The 19,896-nt window shown below is 35.8% G+C and overlaps 1 protein-coding gene across 50 annotated transcripts in view; it reads right to left on the bottom strand.

Annotated features, from left to right (window-relative positions):
* Positions 1-19,896, bottom strand: part of ANK2 (ankyrin 2) — a 664,974-nt gene that overhangs the window by 124,682 nt on the left and 520,396 nt on the right. For 44 of the 50 annotated variants that reach the window (XM_032333193.1, XM_032333196.1, XM_032333191.1 and 41 more), the window contains 6 exons: positions 19,483-19,581; positions 14,391-14,576; positions 13,924-13,947; positions 10,801-10,899; positions 8,685-8,783; positions 1,702-1,800 (listed from right to left, as the gene is read on the bottom strand). In XM_032333193.1, the coding sequence (XP_032189084.1) occupies positions 1,702-1,800; positions 8,685-8,783; positions 10,801-10,899; positions 13,924-13,947; positions 14,391-14,576; positions 19,483-19,581 (606 nt within the window). The remainder of the gene's footprint in view (positions 1-1,701; positions 1,801-8,684; positions 8,784-10,800; positions 10,900-13,923; positions 13,948-14,390; positions 14,577-19,482; positions 19,582-19,896) is intronic. The other 6 variants (XM_032333186.1, XM_032333201.1, XM_032333223.1 and 3 more) reach the window with 1 other exon arrangement.

The raw sequence follows: 19,896 nt of genomic DNA, 5'->3' as shown, positions 1-19,896 counted from the left end.
TTACTCAATAAAACTTTCTACAGGGGCAGCTGTGTGGCTCAGTTGGTTAAGTGTCTGCCTTTAACTCAGGTCATGATCTCAGGGTTGAGCCCCACATTGATCTCAGGGTTGAGCCCCACATTGGGCTCCCTGCTCAGTGGAAAGCCTGCTTCTCCTTCTCCCTCGGCTCCTGCTTCCCCGCCACTCCCCACCCCAGCTCATGCTCTTCCTCTCTCTTGCTCATAAATAAATAAATAAATAAATAAATAAATAAATAAAACAAAACCTTTCCACAGTCAATTATCTCTGCATTACTCAGCCCCAAATGTCACATTTTAAAGATAAAACTCTACAACACTCATGGTATCAGTCTGAGAGTGAAAATACTACATACAATTTGAAGTCACCATTTCATGGCCTGTCGGACACATCTTTAGATTAGGTTCACCTACACATATTTTAAAAATGTGTGGATTGGTTTTTGCTCTAAATAATTTCAAATAAATATACAATTAAAATATAAACTGAAAAAGACTTGCTGATGTTGGCTGTCTGATTTTTCTCAGCTTACCCTGGTAAGAGCATCGGTTGGTACCAACCCTGTTCAGGGGCTATAGTAGAGGTGGAATACAGAGCAAATGTAAGAAGTGTCCTTTGTCTAAATTCTTGTTGTACTGAGGATCTGAGGGTTACAGCATATCTTATTAAACAGTTCTGTGTAATTATCATTATATTTGTGTCTCCTGATATTTTTTTGGCAAAAAAATGGGGACTTAGGGGCGCCTGGGTGGCTCAGTGGGTTAAAGCCTCTGCCTTCAGCTGAGGTCATAATCCCGGGGTCCTGGGATCGAGCCCCACGTCGGGTTCTCTGCTCAGCAGGGATACTGCTTCCCCCTCTCTCTCGCTGCCTGCCTCTCTGCCTACTTGTGATCTCTGTCTGTCAAATAAATAAATAAAAATCTTTAAAAAAAAAAAAAAAGACACACACAAAAATGGGGACTTATGCAGTAATAACGCTTGAAAAATATATCTTATAATGAAAAACTCCAACAAATCAGCTCCCAGTGGGGTTTTCCATCAGAGTTTTCTTCATGGTTGAGCATACTGATGACAAAAGACAAGAAATGCTAGATGTACTGAGACATGGAGAACATTATGCTTGTTTAATGGTTCTTTGTAGATGGCCTATTCTAGATTGTGCTTTCCATATCACCTACTAATCCTGAATATAATCATCCAACACCACTGGTAAGTCTTTCTTTTTACTCGTATTGCCTAAGAGATAAAGACTGGAGAGCTAAAAGATTATCTTGTATTGCTAACTGTGCTACTTTAAGACAATTTTATATGTATTTTACATAATCTTATAGAATCATAAAAGTATACCTATAGAACATAAGAAATATTCTCATTTATATACAACATGCTCATTTACATCACTCATCTACATAGAGTATATTCAAATGTCCACCAAATGTAGAAAGAGTAGCAGGTAAAAACATAGGAAGAACCTGAAGGTATACAATCAATACATCTTAATGCATGTATTTCTTAATTTTAAATAATTTTCAAACAGTTTTATATATATTCCTCATTCCTAGCACATAATTATTGAGTAACTAGAAAATGTTGGCCTGATGCTTTGATTTCAAGAAGAACAGAGACTTTTAGAAGAGTGGCTTAAAGAGTTCCTTAGATCCCATCTTACTCCTAATGACCCACCTTAGTCCTTGCCAGCAAGGGAGCACCCCGTTCCAGCAGAAGCTCTACCACTTGGTCATGCCCACTCCTTGCAGCACAGTGAAGGGGTGTCAAACCATCCTGCCAAAAGAATTAAAGAATTAATCTGGAGTTAACGTAAAAAAAAAAAAAAAAAGTCGAGATTGTCTTTTATGCCGCTGCAAAGAGAACGTTTCCTGATCTCATTCCTACTGCCTCAAGAGATCCGTAATAGAATTGCTACTGGTTAAATGATAGAGAAGAGAGAGAAATCAACACAGTGAGAGATCTCAACAGAGGGCTAGAGAGACAAAGAAATATAGGGAAGAAATGGAGAGGGAGAGGGCAAGAGAGATCTCACATGCAGAGGTTCAATGTGAAACAACATGCTGCTGGTCCTGTGTTTTCATATTCAGGAAGATGCAAAAGCGGATTTTGCAGCAATTGTTGAACTTAAAAGCCCTACTTGCTTGGAACTACAAGGCTGAGATGGTATCACTAAATTATCTTCATTTTGGTTGTCCTAACAGAACTTTTGCTCCCAAATTCTTCTTAATCTGATTTGTCCATCTTTGATCTCTTGAATTTCACTATTTTTATAAATCCTCCTAAAACACGTCCTGTGGCTCATAGACATTTTTTTTCATTCTTCGAAAGTTTTCCGTACAAATTTTTCAACCCAAATTACACAATTATTTCTTAGAGATGAAATTGATTATTAACAATAATAGCATTAAAATGGAGTCAAACAAAATTATGGCCCAACTCTATGTTGTTATTTATACAACTTTCTGACCTTGATACTTCTCAGGTAGTTTCTGATTCCAGAACAATCCTCAAATTCCTTCTGTCTCTTGGATTTTACTTCTCTTGGGTGGCATGGACAGAAAGGAGAGTGGGTGGGTTGTAAGAATGGGCAAGAAGTGAGAGAGAAAATGAAATCCTGAGTACAGAAATTAGATGAAGATTTCAAGCTTAAGGGAGAAAAAGGTTGTCCTAAGGAGAGATGTTGAAAAGGTAGGTGACAGTCAGAGAAAATGAGAAGTGGTGAGTAATTAAGAGGACTTCAAGAGCTTCTGATTTATCCAGAACTCTAAGAGCCTATCTTTTGTCTCTGTTTCCAGGACCATCACTCTGGATTATGCTTTCCTCCTAATAAATACAATTCATCTGGGTTACAACTCTCTTCCCGTCCCAACATTCTGGAATTTCTATGCTAGATATCATCACTTTACCCTCCAGATCCATGCTCTACCTTTCTCTCCTCTGCTCCATGTTGGACAGAAAAAGCACTCTAGGTTGTAGTAGGGGGCTACCTTGCCCTCTGGCTTCTGGCTGGGTATGGGGAACACAGCAAGACAACCATTCTGTAAAAGATCTCAGCCTGGCTGTGTCTCTTCACCAAAGGTTACACTCAAGCCAAAAACAGCCCTGGCCATCCAATTCTCTCCTTTGAAGTCTTGGTACATCAACTCTCACCTTGCTGTGGTGGGATTGGTCATGAGCTCTTCTATTCCTAGCTCCTGGAAGACTATACTACCCCTCATGCCTTCCCTATAGTCCACCTACAATCTTAGAAATAAATCCTTTAATAATCTATATTCAAATGATCAAATGTGAAAGTGCTTTCTGTTTTTGGCTAGGACCTTGAGTCGAATGATACTTTGCTTTGTTAAATCTACTTAGCTAGTATTAAGATACTGAATATCCAACAGAGACCTTGCAATTTTGGATATGTAAGAAGTAGCATGAAAAGACTGCCTTTTGGGGTGGGGGGGTGGGAACTAACTACTGTAGTTGGGATGCCGAGTTATTTTAAAGTTCACCAGAAAGAAGTCTAAAAAAAGAAACTGTTCAGGCAAAGTGGTTAAGATGATTATGCTTTTGTATCTCGATAACATACCTTGTGGTGGAAGTACAGTGCATTAGCCGCTATTTAAGTTATATAACTATTAGAGATAGCTTGACTTCTCAACCAGATTCTTGGAGGGGGCCTTGTGGAGAACCAGAGTTTGAGAAATACAACAACACGAATGAAGGCATTATATGCAGTGGCCCGGCATCTGGGCTCTGGAATCACAGAGACTCAGGTGTGAGTCTCAGGTCAGCCACCACGGAGGATTCTTTCTGAGGCTCGGCTTCACAGCATATAAAATGGGGTAATTTCCTTTATCCCATTTAACTTATGACCTCTTCTGAAAGATGAGGGACTGTGCCTTAAACCATCTTCAGAAAAGGGATTGTTTTCTACAGAAAACATGAAAGATGCATCGTGTAATCATGTTGAAAACTTTAAATACTCAGAATTGTTGGGTTAATGTAGAGCATGAAATCAGCCATAATACCTGGCTTGCTAAAATGTAACACCTACAACGATCACGATCACGCTGCTGGGGGCAAGGGAAGCTTTCAGAGAAGAGTATGCGCCTTGGGAATGCTGAGGCCTGTGTGACCACTCTTGCTGTTGGAATACCCCTGGGAGTTGCCTTCCAGAAGCTTTAAGAACCCAAACAGCCACCCTGTGTTCTAAGAGATACGTATGCATTGTCCTTTAGGCTGAGGTTAACAGAATTCATAGACCAAGCAGATTAGCATATCTTATCTCTCCCATAAACAGATCCTTCCAGTTTCAATAAGACCCACATCACTTGCTTGAGAAACAGGGTAAGGATCTGTGATTATCCTGAAGGACCAACAAAAGCCAGAGCGAAGAAGAACCAAGTGTCTTCCTCTCGGAATGCTGATCCCCTTGGCTTCTCCTCTCTTTCACAGTAAAGTCTGGAGTAATCTTTTCATCTGTTGGTACAGGGATTGCTGGCCATTCCCGGCACAGAATAACAATAGGAAAATAAATCCATATGAACCAAAGAGTAATAAGGATTACATTGATTCTAAATCTGATATAATTTATCTCCCTTGTAAAGGATATGGACATTGTATCAAATTCAATTCTCCCAACATGCTCAGTGTAAATGGATCTTAGATATTTTCTATAACTACACTACCTCATTATTGCAAAAAAAAAAAAAAAAATCTTATCAAAATTTTGTATTCAAGGACTTTTTTACTTAATTTTTTAAATTAACTCTTAGGAATATTGATTTGTTCAATATCTTTAACTTAAATTCTTCAGACTATATTTGAAGGCTACTTCCCCCCGGAATCCCTTTCCTTGTTTTCTTTCCTTTTTTTCCGCCCCCCTCACTAGAATCAGTTCAGATCACACTATGATGCTGATAATCCTTAAAAGGTTAGATCAGTCAACAGTAGAGGGGCGCCACTTTTCCAGCTGGTAATCTATCGCCTGAGCTTTTTACAACCATTTCTTTCCTTATCTTTTTCCTTCTTCTGTCTCTGTTTAATTGTAGATGTATCCTGAAGTCTGTATATTAACACAGGCTCTGCTAATGACTACCCTGTGTATCCTAGGTCAAGTGACATAAATCCTCTGAAAATCATTTTTCCCCTTGGCAGTCTCATTTTCCAAATGAAGACCTCCATATTTTCCTACAAGCAGTTAACACAACCTTCATAAACTGTTAGGAAGAGGAAATAAAATGATATTTGTAGAGTACTTAGTAGGGTGCCTAGAACATCATGTGCAACGATAATTAGTAGCACTACTGCTGCTTTAATTATTGTGATTCTTTTTCCTGATATATTGTTTTTTGTTCATCTTTTAATGTTTTTATATACTTGTATTGTTTGCACTGCAACATGTATTTCAACATTTTAACCTTATATGGAGTATCTCCACATTTAAATAATATATAAGATTAAAAATAAAAAAGAATAATGCTCTTAATAAAAATTGGATTAATAATATCATTTTCAACTAGCTATGAAGTCTGTTTTAACATTAAAATGAGGTTTTTCAAACACCAGAAAAACCAGAGCTCTGGTGAAAATGTCTGTTTCACACCAGATCCTAGTCAATGGTGAGAATGTCAACTAGATGCAAAATGTCTCTCAGTGATTGACAAAGTGCTGGTAGAAGTAGGGAAGAAACAGTGGGGAAGATTTTTTTTTAATTACCTCTAATCCTCTAAATATCTTGCTTTTCTCCAGATAATGATAACCTTTTAACTGAGAAAAATAATGAGAAGATCAAGTGGAAAATTCTTGATATAATATACTAGATTCAGAATGTTTATGACTAATATGATTGCTAAGGTAAACTGAGACCCCTATTATAAAAAAAATAAAGAAAAATATTATTTTTAATTCCTTATATAGAAGCTCTATTGTACTACCTAAGAAGATAGTCAAAAAGTAAATGTAAAATTTTTCTATATTAAAATATATTTTCAAAAGACAAAAGAAAAAGCTAACCAGACTCCTCTGTTTTAATAATAAAGTATTATACTTGTATTTTAGTTACAAACAGAATTAAAAGAATACAACTGCTTTTAAAATCTTACTCCTTAAGAGACAAGGAAGTACTTTAACTTACATTTAAGGAATGAATAAACAATGTACACATGATGTACACAATTATAAAATTTTTGCTTTATAAATTCTTGAATGAAATACAATTTATTTGTGTATCTAAAGGCTACACTGGATGAAATACAGCCCAAATATTCCCTTCACAGAAGGAACCAAGGCTTACATTTGATTAACTTGCTTAAGGACAATTATTTAACGGCAGAACTAGCATAAGACTCTATTTCTCTCCATATCTTATTTTTTTTTTTCCTTAGTATTCTTTTTATGAAAATGCACTGCCTATTTGGAGTTAGACTTAAATTACATATGCAAATGTTTGTAGGCCATGCAAATTAAACATATTTTACAGAACTAAGTACCTACTGCAATGATAAAAAAAAAAATAAAATCAATTGTCTCAAAAATGAATGAATATACAAGAAAAATATTAATAAGAATAATGTGGATCCTTAAGACACTGGCCAAGATAAAATTCTGTTGCATTTACCAAGTGCTTTCTTTATACTGGTACTCTCAATTATTAGAGAGTCTCAATAGAAATAGGTAAGGGAGACATTACGTTAGTAATAAACTTAAAAGAGGAAGCAAAGAACCTCTCTCCTTTAAGCATGAAGAACAAGTAGGCAGAACATGAAGCATTGTGCATAATTGTTCCAATTCTGCATACCTACAGCACATCAGGGAAAAGGCATGCCAACAAAGCAAAGGGTAGAAATCATATGAAACTCTGATGCAAAGACAGTAGACAGTACAATAAAGATCTTGACAGACAAAGCAAACCACTCCAGAGCTCCCACATGATAATATGACATAGATGATCTGGACCAAACGTCTTAGAGAAGTGAGATTATGAAAACAACATTTCATTTAAGGTCATTAAAAACCAGAAATTATAGGGGCACATGGGTGGCACAGTTGGTTAGGTGTCTGACTCTTGATTTTGGCTGAGGTTATGATCTCAGGGTCCTGGGATCCAGCCCTGGGGACTGGCTTGGCTCTCAGCAGGGAGTCTGCTTGAGATTCTCTCCCTCCCCTTCCACTCCTCCCCACACTTGTGTGCATGTGCACATGCCCTCTTACTCTCAAATAAAAAAAAAAACTTAAAAAAAAAAAAAGAAAAGAATTTATAGTCTGGGACTGGTATAGTCCCCAGAAGCTCAAAGATGATAAGGCTTATTAAATAAAAACACTCACTATCCTTAAGATTTGCAAAGGAACTAGATTTGATGCTTAGCCTTGTGACTATGAGAATATAAAGTCCCAGGATTAAACAGTGAAGATAAAATATCGCAAGGGACATATCCTATCACTATCTTTTACAGACTTCTCACACCATATACTTCAAACTGTTCACATTATAAGAATGTTTAAAGTTTTGCTGAAGTCTATAATTAACCAAATCTATTCCAGGGAACTAATACTGAAGTACCAATTTAATGTTTAAGGAAGTAACTACATATAATGTCATTAACATAATAAAAAATTATGAAGAGCTAAGTAATTGACCCACCCCACTTTCAAAAAGATAAATAATAATATCTAAGAGTTAATCTTCATACAACCATATAAGATAGGTACCAATATCAGCCTATGTTCAGAGGAGGTAATAAGTAAACTGCCAATATCCTATATCTAGTAAGTAGTAGAAGTAAATTTGAAATCAGGTAGTCTGCCTTCAGAGGCCAAACTCTGAACAATGATCTTCTCCAGCCTATCTTATCATCTATTTATTGGCAGTATATAAAACTTAGATTTATATTCTTCTTGACAAATTTGAAATGAATGAAGGGCCCTACCTCTTATCAAACTGGAATGAGTAAAGATGCAACATAATAACCAGACATCTGCCTTGGGTGCCTGGGTGGCTCAGCTGGTTGGGCGACTTCCTTCGGCTAAGGTCATGATCCTGGAGTCCTGGGATCAAGTCCCACATTGGACTCCCTGCTTGTCAGGGTGTCTGCTTCTCCCTCTGACCACCCCCTCTCTCATGCTCTCTCCTTCTCTCATTCTCTCTAAATAAATAAAATTAAAGGAAAAAATAACCAGATGCCTTTGTTTTGTAAGCACATAGCAGATCTCCTGCTCAGGTCAGTATAGGATAATCACTTAAGAAAAATGATTTAAAAATTAGAAAATTAGAAGCAAAAGATTATCAACATGTATCCTTGTATTTATGTAAAAGCCACATCCTCACAGCATAACATAGGCTTTTGTGTTTGGGTTTTAGAAATGTAAACCTAATAATAATCAGAGAAACTTCAGTTCAATTTTTCATCTTTGTTACCCAAAATAACCAAGGACTTGAAAAACTGTCTCATTGAGTGCCTAGCATTCTGTTTCCCCAACACTTTTGAGCAAATATTAATTCCACTTGACAATGAGAAACCTTTAAATATTGTATGAAATTTAAATCGAATCCAAGAAAGCAATTTCCTTGAAAACACATTGCTTATATTTCAGGACTGGTATTTTAAGGTGCCTGCTTAAATAATACAAAGACAAAAATGGTAGGAAATTGAAAGAACAGAGACACTCACCCTAGTTTTGGCATCGATCTGACCACCACGATCCAGTAAGAGCTTCACCATGTTTGTGTTTCCCCTTTTGGAAGCCACATGCAGAGGAGTGATTCCATTCTACACCATGAAAAGACCAAACAAGAGCATGTTGGGTATGACAGGGCATGACGATGAAGACTGTGTTAGTGGGCGCAAAGTAAGGCTGAGACCCATGTCGTAATTTGATTCGAGGTTACTAAAAAGTTTCAATGTCTTTGATTTTTAAGGGACAAAAAAGCACACAAACCACAGAGCACTATAGTTAGAGGATGAAAAATGGAATGAAACTACATAACTAAGTTAGTCCGTGCCTATAACATATGTATCGAATATACACATTACTCTGTACACATTGTCAAGAGACAAAGGGAGTGCTTTGACATAAGAAAAAAATGTCAAATTCTACTTAGGACAGAGCCCTAGTCAAAGTCTATATCTTTTTTGTTACAGTATCCAAGCCCTGAAAATTCCAGGATCTTCAATTTCCTTTGCTTCAAAATAGAATACAAATATACATATTCAATAACCACTGGAAAAATGATTCTTAAAAACACCTTCTTCAGAATAATTCAGTATGAAAAACAACTTGAAAATAGCTCAACATAGTTTCAGTACAGAAGCCTTCTCAGGACAAAACACCATATAAATGAATTATAGTTGTTTACTTTATGAGCTACTCTCTGTCATCATTATGGCAAGAATATGTACCTGAGTTTTTGCATGTCAAAATTTTACAAATATTCAAATATTGCATTTACTGATTTATATTAAGTACAGTGTTTTGTAATTATCATGTAAGTGAATTCTTTCCAGTGAAAGCTTACCATTAAATATATAATGCAACATGATGTCTTGTTATGTATTTTGGTAAGACTACATGGGCAAACTCTCAATTCACTAAAAACATTTTTGGTCAAATTATGTGCCCCATAATCATTAAAACACTGTATAAATGTATTTATACATTTGATACTTAACGTTCTAACAGTTTAATGATTGATTGACTTGTGTTGCTCATTCATGATTCATGGAGTGATCTTTAAATATAACTACTCACACTGATGTCAGAATAAATATCCTCCTTAACTGCCACAAATAAATATGCTACTTATTCCACATCACTTTTTAAGTAGGTGAATCACTTTTAATTCTAGTATAACATGTCAAAAAGTATTAAAAATAACCAAATTAAAAAATATATTAAAACATACAATATGAAAAGATGTCAACTGTGGTAACATAAAGTGGGAGAAGGAAATTAAACTTTTTAAATGCAATTGAAATTGTTTCCAGCTTAAAATAAAGTGTTAAAACTATAAAATTTTTTTGTAAGCCCCAAGATAACCACACACAAGGAAAAAAAAAAAACAACTATACAAGTTACACAATAAAAGAAAAACGTATCAAAGTATAATAATACCAAAAGTCAACAAATCATAAAAGATGATAGCAAGAGAGGAAAAGAGAGAAAAAGAGCTACAAGACAAGTAGAAAACAATTAACAAAAGGGCAATATTAAATCCTTTTTATCAATAATTAAATGTAAATGGATTAAAATTCCCGAACAGAAGACATGGAGTGAAGGGAGCCTGGGTGGCTCAGTGGGTTAAAGCCTCTGCCTTCAGCTCAGGTTGTGATCCCAGAGTCCTGGGATCGAGCCCCGCATGGGGCTCTCTGCTCAGCAGGGAGCCTGCTCCCCCGCACCACCCCCGCCCCCCGCCTGCCTCTCTGCCTACTTGTGATCTCTGTGAAATAAATAAATAAAATCTAAAAAGAATAGAAGACATGGAGAGCCTGAAGGGAACAAATATTATAAAATGTCTATGCTACCCAAAGCAATCTACATATTCAATGTAATCCCTATCAAAATATGAGAAAAATGAGAGCATTTATGTGTGAACTGATACATTCTTATTTTTCACTTATTTGGTCATGATGACTTCATGTGATTCAAAGAAAAAAAAATGAAAAATCTAATAAATCCAGCACAGATCCAGACAAGGAAAAAGAAACAAGCTATTACTATTTTCCATTTTTACTTTAGTATAATGTCCATTCACTGCTATCTAAAATGAGAAGCTATTTTAATCCATACCCTAGCTGTAAAGTCCACAGCAGCTCCCCGATTTAGAAGAAGAGTTGCCACGTTGACATTTCCATAGTGGGCGGCAATGTGCAAAGGGGTAAAACCACTCTATGGAAAGCAAAGAAAATGACAGTCAGTAAAGCATTTCACCTCCATATGTCGCAGTCCCTGGATTAGTGAAGAAAATCTCATGGTAGTTGTTTACCTAGTATGTGAGCAATACCAGATAATAATTGCTCTAATAAGGCTCTTCAAATTTTAGTGCAATAAGGTAGTAAATAACTAACAAAATAAGCAGGTAAACAAATACCCTGCATTTCTTGGCAACATTATCTCTAATTAGCTTAATGATTTATCTGCTTACAAGATTTATTGTTTATACACAACAATTTGTTTCTTGGGTTGGTTTAACTTTAGAGAAAAACAGAATATGATTAAACCATAAAGTTTCAGCCATTGGATTAAAGTAATTATGAGTAAAAAAATTTTCTCCAGAGAAAGACTCAAAACTATTGTTTTGTTTTGCTCAGGGCTTTTTAATAAAAACAACAAAACAACAACAACAAACAGCATTAGTTGGCATTGTGCCTTTGAAGCTATGAAAATGTGAGAAACTCTTATAGAGGATACACTATTTGTTCCACATCATTTACACCGTCATCCTTCTGTCTTCTTTAACAACTGTGCTTAGTGAGACAAGGTTGTTACAATGAAAAAAAGTTAAAAAACAAAAACTAAACAATATACCTGGCATCAATGTAAATATCAAATAAAGAAAAAAAGTCAGCCAATCGAAATTTTGAATGTTAATTAAAACAAATTTTAACAAGATTGTTATGAAATAAAATAAGCAGGTTAAATCAATTACATAGCCATTAGAGAACTGTTTACTCTCAGAATGTTTAAAAAATGAGTCGAAAATCTTCATGGAAGAAAAGTATACTTCCTTTCATTTCTTTTTCTGATGAAATTTAGTTAGAAATTGTTGCCATTTTCACAATAGATGCATATTAACTCTTTTTATTATTAAAGTATGCAAACATGTATTCTCCCTGCTCTCCATAATTTCATCATTTTCTTTACTCAATAAAAGATGATAGGATATTGTTAATAAAGACTATTGTTACAGAACTGGATCTCAAACCCTGCAGTTCTTAAGTTATTTTGTATCAGTCCCTCTCATTTGAAATGAAATTTGATTTATATACACATTTTAAGAAATATTATCTAAATCACAACCATTATTTTCCTATTCATTTGATAAACAGTTTTCGGTGACTTTGCTTTTCAGATGTCCTAAACAAGCATTCATCTATCTTAGGTAATAGAAAATCCTCTGTGCGATCAGCTGAATTAGTTGCAAATAATTTCTGATGATAGAGAACCAGGACACAAAATAAGAATAGTAACTATCAGTCAAAATCCCACACTTGTGGTAAAGATAGTTTTGTGCCTATGTGATACCAAATATTCATGTCAAAATGGAGGGAAAAATCAGTTTACAACCAGACTGTTATTTTATAAAATGTCAAATTTTTGTATTTTAAGAAGTAATTGACTAGAAGTTTTTCATTTTTATCTTGATATTTCCTGTCATCCAGACATATGCTGAATGTAAGTCTATCTTTTAAGTTACAATTTAATTCCGGGGGGGAGGGGCAACACAGTGATTGCTAGTGAATCATTTTCAAATTATTTTTCTTATTTGCAAAAATAAACCAATTTATTATGTGACACAGCCTCATCAGCCATCTGTGATGATGGCTCAGACTCTGACTTTTGACCAACCAACACAAAGCTTGTATAAGCCTCCCTGAAGAACTCTTGCCTGATTACCATGAAGGTAGGAAGCTCAGTTCACCTTTCTACAGGGGTATCAGTGGAAGGGTTCCCCTCTTTGTCACTCTGTTGTCCTCAAAGAAATATTTCTAACTCAGTACAAATCTCCCCAAACTGCTGCTTTCAACACAATATTTAGAGCCAAAATTGCTGTCAAAAATACCTCTTAAACAATCACCAAAAATCACCTAAAAATTAAAGGTATTAAAATCAGTAATTAAGATATCAATTTATATGATTCCAGTCTTGAGCAAGAAATTGGGCACCAAGAAATTGGGCTCTTTTTTTTTTTTTAAATCTATGTCCTAAGTTCCATGCACAGATATGGGACAGAAGAAATTATGACTAACTCAAGTATTTGCACCTATATCACATATATTCACATCTTATCAATAGGTAAATTTTTTAATAAACATGATATTAGTTCTAGAAATACACTACTCTCAATAAAAGTTAAATGAATGCTCAAAACCTCTCCAGGTCCACAACCCAGTGATCATAAGATGTTTGTCTAAAAGAGTCCCCTCAAAAAAAGTGAAAATCAACCTACACAGTCACTTGTCTTTGAATACAGGTTTATTTTTACAATATGCTTTCAACGATGTTTGTGTTAGTGCCTCTTTTGGCAATGGTCAAGGAGAGGCTGCTAAACACACACACACACACACACACACACACACACACACAAATACAGAAAAGCTTCTGCACTGAATGTTCCTGGTGATCGATGTAACTTACTCTTTTATGTGGAAAATAGATGATTTCATATCAAGTACTGTTAAGACTTAGAGAGATAAAAGCAAATGTTCTGATCATGATACTCTCAATTACCACTATTGATTATATACGAAGTAGTTAAAAAAAATATGGGAGAAAAGGGCAGCTGTAAGGAGATAAAAGAATAAAACAGTGGCAAAGAAACCTCCTTAAATTTCACTTTGCTAAACTCTAGCCTGAGAAATCTCATTAAGAGAAGGTCATATTTCTTACTGGCAAAATAGTATTTAATAATAAAGCTCACTCAGAAAACACATATTAAGGAAGAGTTTCATTTTATGCTCTATTCTAATAAGCCACTTAAATAGCTACACTGATAAAATAGCTTCTGATATATGTCACATTAAATTTTTTGAATTATTCATTTCCCTTAATTATGAGAAAAGTTTTTAAATTAATTTCCTACTAATGGAAATTCCAATCATTAGTATGAATTAGTGAGCGTTTATCCTAATTGGGCAAAAAACTAAAATCAATAAAATCAAGATATATTTTGGTATAACCGTAATACTGTACCTCAGTTGTCCTATTCACCATCATCTGAAGCAGTGTTGTGTGGGAAAAAGAGGGAAGATATTACACAGAGCAAAATTAAGGAAACAGTCAATCTGCTGGCTGCAGTTGGATACATTGTTTCAACATGCCAAAATACATCCTCCTGAGAAAAGACATCCGTAACACTACACAAAACAATGTTATCGCTCTAAAATTCTGCTTCTATTATTTTTGATTACAAAGAGAATAAATATGCAGACTTCTAAAAAAGCTGAACCTCATTTTAAAAGAAAATCATCTTAAAAATTCTTCTTGTTACTCTACCCAATAGGCAGCCCCCTTCTTTTTGAAATACCTCTGGAAGTAATTTATCTCTTTGGATAACCGGAAGTAATTTTGCATTATCACCATGGCCTACTTCTTTATCATCCCCCGGGAGGAACCTGGCAGCTGAAGAGGTCCTTTCCACAAATGCGTTCAGCTTTTACCTTGGATTGTACGTCAGCGTTGTGATCGTTCTGAAGCAGGAGGGCAGCGGATTTGGTGTCATCTTTCCTAGCTGCAATATGCAGAGCTGGCAGCCTCACTTTCCCTTTGGTATCATTCTCTAAGAGGATGGCCACTGCCTGGTTGTGTCCTTGCTGGAGTGCCACCGCGAGTGGCGTGAAGCCATCCTAGTAAAATGGAAGAAGAAAAAATTTTCCATTCACTTTTGGAAGCATGAGATCCAACTCTCAGCAATGCCTCTAATGTTTAAAATAATAATTAAGGTAGAGAAGAAATGCAAAAGGATGAAATACTACCGTGTAGATTAAAGCATGGCTAAAATTAACAACTCAGGAAAACAACAGACATTGGCAAGGATGCAGAGAAAGGGGAACCCTCTTACATTGCTGGTGGGAATGCAAACTGATGCAGCTACTCTGGAAACAGCACGGAGGTTCCTTAAAAAGTTAAAAACAGAGCTACCCTATGACCTAGCAATTGCACTATGAAGCATTTATCCAAAGGATACAAACCTAATGATTCGAAGGGGAACAGGCACCCCAAAGTTTATAGCAGCAATGTCCACAATAGTCGAAATATGGAAAGAGCTCAGAGATCCATTGACAGATGAATAGATAAAGAGAAGGTGGTATGTACACTATGTACACACACACACCATAGAACATCACTCAGCCATCAAAAAGAATAAAATCTTGCCATTTGCAATGATATGGATGGAACTAGAGGGTATTATGCTAAGGGAAATAAGTCAATCAGAGAAAGACAAATACCATATGATTTCATTCGGATGTGGAATTTAAGAAACAAAACAGATGAACATAGGGGAAGGGAAGGAAAAATAAAGTAAGATGAAAATAGGGAAGGAGACAATCCTAGGAAACAAACTAGGGTTGCTGGAGGAGAGGTCGGGGGGAGATGGGACAACTGGGTGATGGGTATTAAGGAGGGCACTTGATGTAATGAGTGCTGAGTGTTACGTGCAACTGATGAATCACTACATCCTACCCCTGAAACTGATTTAAAAAAGATTAAAGCAACTGACAATCAGTCATTCACCATACTATGACTGGCTTCATCGGATTGTTTTCTTAGTTTCTATTCTACATATCTTGAAAAACATCTGCATTCCCTCACAAAGCATACTGTGCATAAGAGGTGCTTAAATGTATGTTTAGAATGGGAAAATAAAAATTAGAACAACCTTAAGTAAGACCACCTTATAGAAAGGAAAAGATGGAAAGGGTAGAGATAATGGAAAACAAATCTGATTGACAATCAAAGATATGGTAGCCAAGACAGGGAAATAAATTATGTGATAAACTATGCAAGTTACTAAATATCTCTATATTGATTGGGGAGAACGATAACTATCAATGGAATGGTCTATCGCCAATTAATTTGACAACTTTGGGATATAAAGTAATCTAAAATCTTTTGGTAAGTAAGGCTAATTCATTAATTTTGCATTTAGTTGAATTTTATATTATTTAGATAATTTAGATATGTGGAGGCCAAGAAAAACAAGGCTGTAGCCACCTCAAGTCTAGCCCAATTTCCAGAGACAAATAACTCAGTTCCTTAAGCCCTAATGTCATCCTCCCCTCCATAAACAAAACTGAAGGAGGCTGTGGTAGAAGGAAAAGTAAATAAAGCAAAATTTCTTTTAAACCCAAATCTCACTAACAAGGAGGCTTGATACAAGAATGTGACATTCCACCAGGAAACTCCCAATTGTCTTCACGCTAGTGCCTCATTAAAGGGAAAAACGGCCTTGGCTTGATAGTAACCAGGCCTTCAATATCCTGACAGTCTTCTTTACCCTGATAGCCCTTCTGAACACCCCTTTTGTCCTCACCCACCACTGAGTCCACCCCTACTCTGCTTTTAAAAACTCATTATATGTTTATAAAAAATTAAAAATTAAAACAAAACAAAACAACAACAACAAAAAACCCCTCTGACTGTAATCTGGCTCGGGGTCCAAGTCCCTACTCTGCTGTGTTGGGTATACTTGGGCAAAAGCTTAAGCTTGTCAAATAAACCCTCATGTGATTGCATTGGTGCTTGGCTCCTCTTCTAAAAAAAGAGAAAAATATCTATATAGGCTAGACTCTGTTTTTGTTAAAACCTCCCTTACTCCACAAAAGCTTGAAAATAAGTCTCAGAAGTTTCCATTCATAGAAGAGATGAGGGTAATAGGATTGTACATTAACGATTGCATTTTAGGGATAACAGCAATTTATCATAATCTAACCACTCGATTTGTTTCCAACAATAATCTTTCAAAACTGCAGATTTTTGAGGTAAGATGATTTCCTATTGCACTACCACAAAAAGACTTGAATTTGTTTTAATAAGAATTGAATTTTAAATAAACACATCACATAACAGAATGGAAGAGTAAACCATGTAGTGTTGTAATACTAGTAGCCTAAATTTAGAACTTTGTTTGGCACAAATTAAGCACTCTGTGAAGGAGGAAAGATATCATCATATACATATTTGATTATCCACTCTAACAATGTGATAGTTTATGTAAAAAAGAGCGTGAAATTTGTTTTTTCTTAGAGACAATGCATTTGCTGACAGTACAGAACCTAATCAAAAAGTTTTTAGCCTTCAATTTCGGTAACACTCAGGAAGAAGGAAGCTAGCAAACATTTATAAAAATGGTACTGGAGGGACAGAGGATTCCCCTCAGAGAACTTAACTTTGGATGTCCACCACTATGATTTCATTCTAATCCATACTTCATGGGGGAAGGGTAAATATCTGAAATGATTTTCTCAAGTACCTCAACTAACTCTACGAAAAAGAAACCCATATTAAAATTCAGTAGCTTCATTCTTCATCATTTATTTACCAATGCTGATTGCTACAATTACAGGAAACTTCAAACATTTAAATAGTTATTTTCAAACATAGGTTTCATTGCCATATTGAATAATTCATAATTATCTGATTTTTCAAGTGGTCACAGTGTCTTGATTAGTATTAATTTTTACAAATTAGGTCTACTAACAGGTTACAGTAAACGTCTTCTTTATGCGTATTCACACATGTGAAAATGCCTCTGTAGAAGGTGTTTGGCAATACAACAAAATAAGAAAACGTAATCAGCCATAAAGCCCCATAAGGATAGTAGTTTTCTACAGAATGACAGACTAAAAGGGAATGTGGGGAAGTTTATGCATATGTATGTTTCTTGATGATAGATAATAGTTTCTTGATAATAGTCAGCAGGGGGGACTAATCAACTTAGCTTATAGATGTCATTATTTAAATATTAAAATATGAAATAAAACCAGGCATACACATGTCTAAGGTAGGATTCAAAACCTCATATGATTCACTTGCAAAAGCGGCATTTTTGTTTAGAACTCAGAGAGGGTTTTAGTTTTCTGCGAATCACAGTGTAACATGGCCTCCTCTGATGCAATGTACATAAAGGGCTATTTTTGGAACCAGACTAAAATGCTCCAGAGGTCTAGACCCAAGGAGCCTTGAGACAGCTAAGACTACCAGCAAGCTGAATTTCCCCAAACCATATGCTGGAAATAATAAGGCTATATGGTGAACAGATGAAGTCTGTAGTGTCAAGGTTCCTCTGGGAAGTGATTCTGCATTCAATAAAATAAAATAAACACAGATTTCCTTATTTTGGTACATTTTTCTGTGGTCCTGATATAGAGAGAAAGTCTCATACAGTTACTGAAGCTTTGCCTGAAGATATTCACATGTTATTCATTGACATAATTAGGGTCTTAGGGGAAAAAAAATGGCCCCGAACATAAAAATCACACTGTACCATGTGTAAGAGTATAAAATCTGTATGTGCTAAATAGAGAACTTGAAGTCATTTTACATTGGGTAGTTCTGTTTTCCAAACACAAGCGAAAAAGAAACATGGTCCCATTAATAGTGATTACTTGGAATTTTGTCTTTAACTAATGAGAATAAGCTGTCAGAAAGTTATTGCCATTGGCTCCATAAAAAGTTTCCTGCCAGAGGGACTGGAAATAGTTTACAATGATTTCTTCCCAGACAGCAGGGTAGGAGGGAATCCATGTTTATTTCACTGAAAGCCTTAATTGTTCAGAAAGGAAATCATATCAGACATTAATAATTATCAAGTTAGTTTCTGGGTGACAAGTGTCTATCAGTCAATTTTCACTTCAGGTCAGGAGTTTTAAAGTTTTATCAGTGGTGGCACAGATGTGGAAAAGGAAAATCAAAGCCTGCATGATCTGGCGGAAAGGGGTGAGGAGAGGCATGGCCCCGTGGAACTCTTTTCTCTGCTCTTCTGTGTCACCCACTTCCAGCCTTCTGGGTGGCCCCTTGAGGCAATTTCTTCAAACTCAAGGGTTTCTGGAGCATCGCTAAAAAATCACTGTTCTAAGCAACCCCTGAACTTGCTCCTTAATCTGCCAACACAAAAAAAAAAAGGGAAGGAAAATAAGAAAGCAAGTTCTGTTTACTGGAGGACATGCATAGGTAAAGGAAAGTGATGTTCTAAGTTGGCCCATTCTAACTCCTTCTTATGTCTAGATTTCCTGAATATGTTGATACTGAATTGACTTTGAACATTTTATTTCTTTGTAGCTATAATCACAGTCACACAACCACATGCCATAATTTGTGCTTCAGAAAAATACGAATTCATAAAATCATGCTCATACAAATACCCATGAATCATTTCTGATCATTAAAAATTATTCCTTTAAAGAACTGAATTGGATCCTAAAAGATAAAATACCGATGAAAAGAGATCCGTAGAATTCACTGTCATCGAATTTTAGAATAATATACAAGATCCCCAAACCCAGAGAACAGCAAATGGATGGAAACATGAGCTCATGGAAAAGCAAATCGATATGAATCCCAAATCAAGACATAAACTCATTCATCCATGTGTGCTGGGTCGTTCACCCATGGTCACTGTTGCAGCTGACAAAAGCAACGCAAACATTCCTAGCATCATTTAGACAAAATAATGGAGATCCTTTGCAGGTGGATATAAAGGACATGGACACTGAGATCAGAGAATTTGAACCTGAGGGTTGACAGTCTCACCTCAGTAGCAGTGCTCTGATTAGCTCCATTTTCAAGCAGATATTTTACAACATCAATGTGGTTCTCCTGGGCAGCCATGTATAAAGGAGTGAAGCCATTCTGAGGACAAACAATAAAAAAGACATCTTTAACCATTTGTAAAGTTTAAACTGGGGAAGAATACCAGACAAGGAAAAAGAATACTGTGGAGTAAACTTTTGAAATGATGAAACATATAACCTACCTCCACAATAAAGTATACATATATTTACTACTATAAAACTAACTGCAATCAGAGTAGAACCAATTCCCACACACAGTTCCTCAAAGAATGAGTTCAAAGTGACATGGAAGCCTATTGCCCTCACTTCCTGTCTTCATTTCTGCTCTGGAGATTTACATTCCCATCACCTAACACTGTTAGAGCTAAAAATA

This window comes from Mustela erminea, chromosome 2, assembly GCF_009829155.1.
Source record: "Mustela erminea isolate mMusErm1 chromosome 2, mMusErm1.Pri, whole genome shotgun sequence".
In the NCBI taxonomy this organism is placed as follows: domain Eukaryota; kingdom Metazoa; phylum Chordata; class Mammalia; order Carnivora; family Mustelidae; genus Mustela; species Mustela erminea.
The sequence above is the reverse complement of the archived record's forward strand: the minus strand, read 5'-3'. Positions and strand labels throughout refer to the sequence as shown.